General features: G+C 41.3%; 1 protein-coding gene across 1 annotated transcript; it reads left to right on the plus strand.

Annotated features, from left to right (window-relative positions):
* Positions 1 to 73: 73 nt before the first annotated feature.
* LOC104942246 (butyrophilin-like protein 2) lies at positions 74 to 2258 on the plus strand. Its single transcript, XM_010767449.1, has 3 exons — positions 74 to 307; positions 1397 to 1735; positions 1871 to 2258. The coding sequence occupies exons 1-3, from the start codon at positions 133 to 135 to the stop codon at positions 1876 to 1878; spliced, it is 522 nt and encodes a 173-aa protein (XP_010765751.1). The 5' UTR covers positions 74 to 132; the 3' UTR covers positions 1879 to 2258.
* Positions 2259 to 4658: the final 2400 nt, after the last annotated feature.

Here is a 4658-nt window from a genome sequence, read left to right on the forward strand (position 1 = left end):
TATGTTGTTACAGGACCTGTTAAGATCACAGTTTGTGTGTTCGTGCTGCTGATGCTGTTGTTTGTTTTCCTCTCAGTCTCTTCTGCAGCGGTGAAAGAGGGGGTGTGCTTTGAAAGACTTCCTTACAAATCCATGGCCCCTCTGCCTGAAGACGTCACCGTGGAGTGGAGTCCTTGTGCCCTCGAGCCAATGAGGGTCCACAAATATTATAACGGTAACAACCATCTTGTCAGACAGGATGAGTTTTATTGCGATCGCACAAAGATGCAGGAAGAACCACTGAAAACCAAAGACCTCCGAGTCAATGGTCAGTATTTTAGATACCAGAGAGTGTAGGCCGCTGCTGCTGTTATAGAGAATGTAACGTCATCAACAGCAAGCCGGCCATCTTTAAAGGATACTACTGATCGCAACCTGTTGACTGACCTGTAATACTCCTCTGCTTCAGTGAAGAGTTTCCCTTTGTAAATACATTTATCTTTCGCATGTAGTTTATTCATTAAGGACTGCTGCTGCATTTGCTAGACTCTAGGGCTTGACCGATTATCGGCCTGGCCGATTATCGAGACCGATATTCCGCATTTTACAGATTATCGGTATCGGCCTTTTTTAAATCAAATTGCTGAAACAACTTTGGTTCTAGCGTCTCGCAGCGGAGAAACTGTGACGCACTGGGAAGACTGGGACTGTGATGGCTGCAAGTGGAGCCTCGCAGCAACTCTGCTTTCTGCACCACAATCTGGTGCTGCTGAATTGGGACTACTAAATGAGTGAGACTCAAATATCAGAAGTTCAGAACAAGTTTTAGTAGTTTTTATTTAATTTTTACTTCATTTACTTTACTCAGGGTCACAGAGAGGAAACCAGTTTTAAGATGTTGAAAAGTTCATTAAATATAAAAAGGCATTTCAAAGAAGTTGTGTTATTCTACATTTTGACATCAAGATTTTCTGATTTTACTGCAAATGTATATCGTTTCCAAATATCGGTTATAGGTCTCCTTGATTACTAATAATCGGTATCGGCCTTGAAAAAGCCGTATCGGTCGATCCCTAATAGACTATATCCTCCAAAAATGGCCGCACTGCCACATAATACACCTCGTCTCCCATTCCCAAAGAGTTTTAATTCTGTTTGGTTTCAGTTTAAGATCTATCACCAAAACCAGGCGTTAAAAATTAGGTTGATTATCATGGTTACATTTTAAGTAGACATTCCTACTTGCATACATACACTACCACACATTCTGTACCGGCCCATTCTCATCCTTATCTAGGACATTAATAACCACTGATAGCCATTAGCCATTTATCCATTTAATGGACTTAAATTATATGAAATCAGATGGTATCACCAACGATGCTGTTTGTAATTGAGGGTCTGTTTTCCCTTTTAGTCCCCCAGGAGGTGGTGGAGGTCGGGGATTGGGCTAAATATGTCACACTGCCCTTCAAAACCAGAGCTCGGCTGCCTGCAGATGCAACGGTGAAATGGAAACGTTTCGAGTTATACAATTCCTCGACAGTCCATGTGTATCAGAATGGCCAAGACATGTCTGAGGTGCAGCACGACTCTTACAGAGGCCGCACAAAGATGAGGGAAAACCCCCTGCAAGCTGGAGATCTCAGTCTGACCCTGATTAACCCCAGTCATGAAGACAGCGGTAAATACACATGCACCGTCGAAAGGGACGGAGACGTCATATGGAGGAGAATGGTGATTCTCAAGGTCAAAGGTCAGTACTGTAGATAAGATCAGAGGTCTCTTTAACAGCAGGATGATGTCAGTGATCTTACATATTCCATTTGTTCTTTAGAGCAAGACTTTGGGTTTTGGCTAACTGATGCATTTGTTCTCTTTGCATGGATAGGGTTTTAAAGAAGAGAGGACCGAAGACGAACCAGATGGCGCCGTGAACAAGCAGCTTCTCTGAACCAGCGATATGTTCACTGTTTAATTTGTTCACTGATGTTAACGCTTCAGTATTGAATTCAAGTCTCTCCTTCCTTCTCTCTCTGCCTGCAGGTACTATGTGGGGTAATAAATCTGACGTTAATGTTAAAAATGTTTTTGTGATTTCATAATTGTTTTAATAATGTAAGTTTCTGGCTGCAGCACATGCTCCCTGCTCACATGATCACCTTTACATTATCAATAAATAATCAGATGATATAATTGTTACCAGTCACGGGGAATCTTTTGTTAACTTTCCTGATAAAACCTGAGACACTAAGATTCATTAAAACACGTTGGATCTCTTACTGTACTGTAATTCTTGTGAATAATATTCAGAACTGAATTAGTCTGTTTTTTTACAAGCAATTTCTGGCAAAAACTTCTTGTCACTTATTTTAATATTTTTAAGTCCTGGATTTCAAACCTTATTATTAAAACATATTAATAAGAACCTCAATTCATTAATGATTAACAAAATAGGTTCTAAGCCAAACATGTAAAGACTCTTTTTACCGTGTGAAATATATTACATTAGCATAATAGATGAATACCACAGGAGATAAAAATGTCTTGTCCAGTAAGGTCCCTATAAAGGCAACATTCTGTACTACAGACTCATGAGTTCCCCTTTATAAGTTAATATTAAAGTGAACCAGCAGCAAATAAGTCAGATCGTGATCAATTTACTGAGTGCAATAAACAGACAATATATAACAGCATGTGTTCCCAGAGGGGAGGAATACTGTAAATAAAAGATGCTACACAGCAAAACTTTGAACCAATTTATATCATGACATGGGTACAGGCAATTTGACTTAAGTCTTACAGAAAATACTTGAATAACAGAGTAAACACAGGTAAACAAGAAACTAAGAGAGCAGGCAAGGTAACACTAAACAAAAGATAAACAGCACAACTAAAGAAGACACAAAATGGGATGGCACGAGGAAAACAGGCAGGCAGCGAGTCCAGAGGGGAAACAGCCGAAAGGAAACATAGAAACATCGATGAAACATTGATGAGTAGAACCACGGTAAACATCAACGCCCAGAAAAACTCTGGGAAAGAGAGGCGTATGTACACACAGAACTAATAACAAAAAAATTACAGAGCTGGGGAAGTAGAATCAGGGCGGGGCAAACAATCACAAAAAGGCGGGAAGAAAACCAAAAGGGCGGGAAAACAAAGACAGAGTGAACAGTTTTTTTACTTTGATCCCTCCTGGACTTAACAATCCATTTACAGCAAGTGTTTTAAGAGATTCCACAGAGCCTCTCGCTGACCTCCCACAGTTTCTGGGCCACGGCGTCGTCCCGGGCCTTCGGGCATGATTCCTGCACGGCGCAGCAGGAAAAGTAGCGCCCGCTCAGAGGTTCGATGCCCTCCTGGAGGCAGCAGTGCAGCGTGGTCTGAGCGCCGGCCTCCGGGTCCAGGAACAGCAGCCGGGCGATGAGCTCGATGAACACCTTCTGCCACAGACTGCAGTGACGGGACAGCCCGGTGCGAACCACACCTGCAGGAGGAGAGACACCTGGGTTAGTGCAAGCATGAGGTAAGACAAGACTACAACTTCACACTAACACACCCTTCATCACAGGGGTAGTGGGTTGTACCCAGTGGCGACTGGTCATTAGGGGCAGGCACAGCCCCACCTAGTGTCAGCAGAAAGTATTAAAAATAATGATTACAAAAAAATAAATATATAAAATATATTTTAAGATCATGTTTAATCATTTGATTCGTCTGTACATTCCTGTCTTAGTCTGTGTTCTTCTAATTAGTGTCTACAGTGTGTGCCTATTGAGCTGTTTAGAGCCGTGTGGGACAAAACCCGATCATGCCCCTCCGTCTCACTGTCTAAGTGAACGATGACTGTAAAAACTACACTGCGCATGCTCAGATTATTTTCCTATTTAATGTGTGTGGCAAAAAAAGAACGACCATAGGGGCAGAGAGCTGCCATTCCCACCATACGTCATCTCACATCATTCAGAGCTGATTGGCTGCAAGTACGTGTGCCGCGAAAAGTGTTGTGTGTGAAGAGGAGACGAGAGACGCGTCCCAAAACCAGGAAGTAAGCTGCGCATGGGTTCCCTCCACAAATAGCAATGAGATTTCTTCATAGGATTTTAGAAAATAGCTCAAAATAAGATCACTGGGAAACGTACCTGTTAGATAAATGCACGTTTTGTTCAGCCGGATAATATCCACATGTCTACACTACTTTTATAATTTTCTAATCATAAATCTATCGATTAGGTTTATGATAGACTTTTGAAACTACAAGAAGATAAGGAGGACTTTTACAAAAAAGTAATAGAGATGTTTGTCCAGAAGGATAGGCAAATGGACTTCATCTTCAAGTCAAGGTAAGACCACCATTTTATTGAAAATGGGATCTTACTAAGAGAGAACAATTCAATAGGTAAATGATAAAATTAAATTTTTTGGGTATCCTTTTGTTGAACTGTCCGTTTAAAATTAAATCGAAGCATCAGACAAAAAAAGCTTTTGAAAATAATATTATATTTTGATTTAGGTCAAAATACTATATTTGTAAACCTGAAGAGTCAGAGCCAGTGCCAGCCATGAACCTCACTGCAAAAGCATGTATATTTAAGCAATAGCTCACGACAGGCCGTGGTATATGCTCATTATATCACAGCTAAGGGGCGTGGTTCGGCCCGACGCGAAGCGATACA

Source organism: Notothenia coriiceps, unplaced genomic scaffold (assembly GCF_000735185.1).
Source record: "Notothenia coriiceps isolate Sejong01 unplaced genomic scaffold, NC01 NC01_scaffold00004387, whole genome shotgun sequence".
Classification (NCBI taxonomy): Eukaryota; Metazoa; Chordata; class Actinopteri; order Perciformes; family Nototheniidae; genus Notothenia; species Notothenia coriiceps.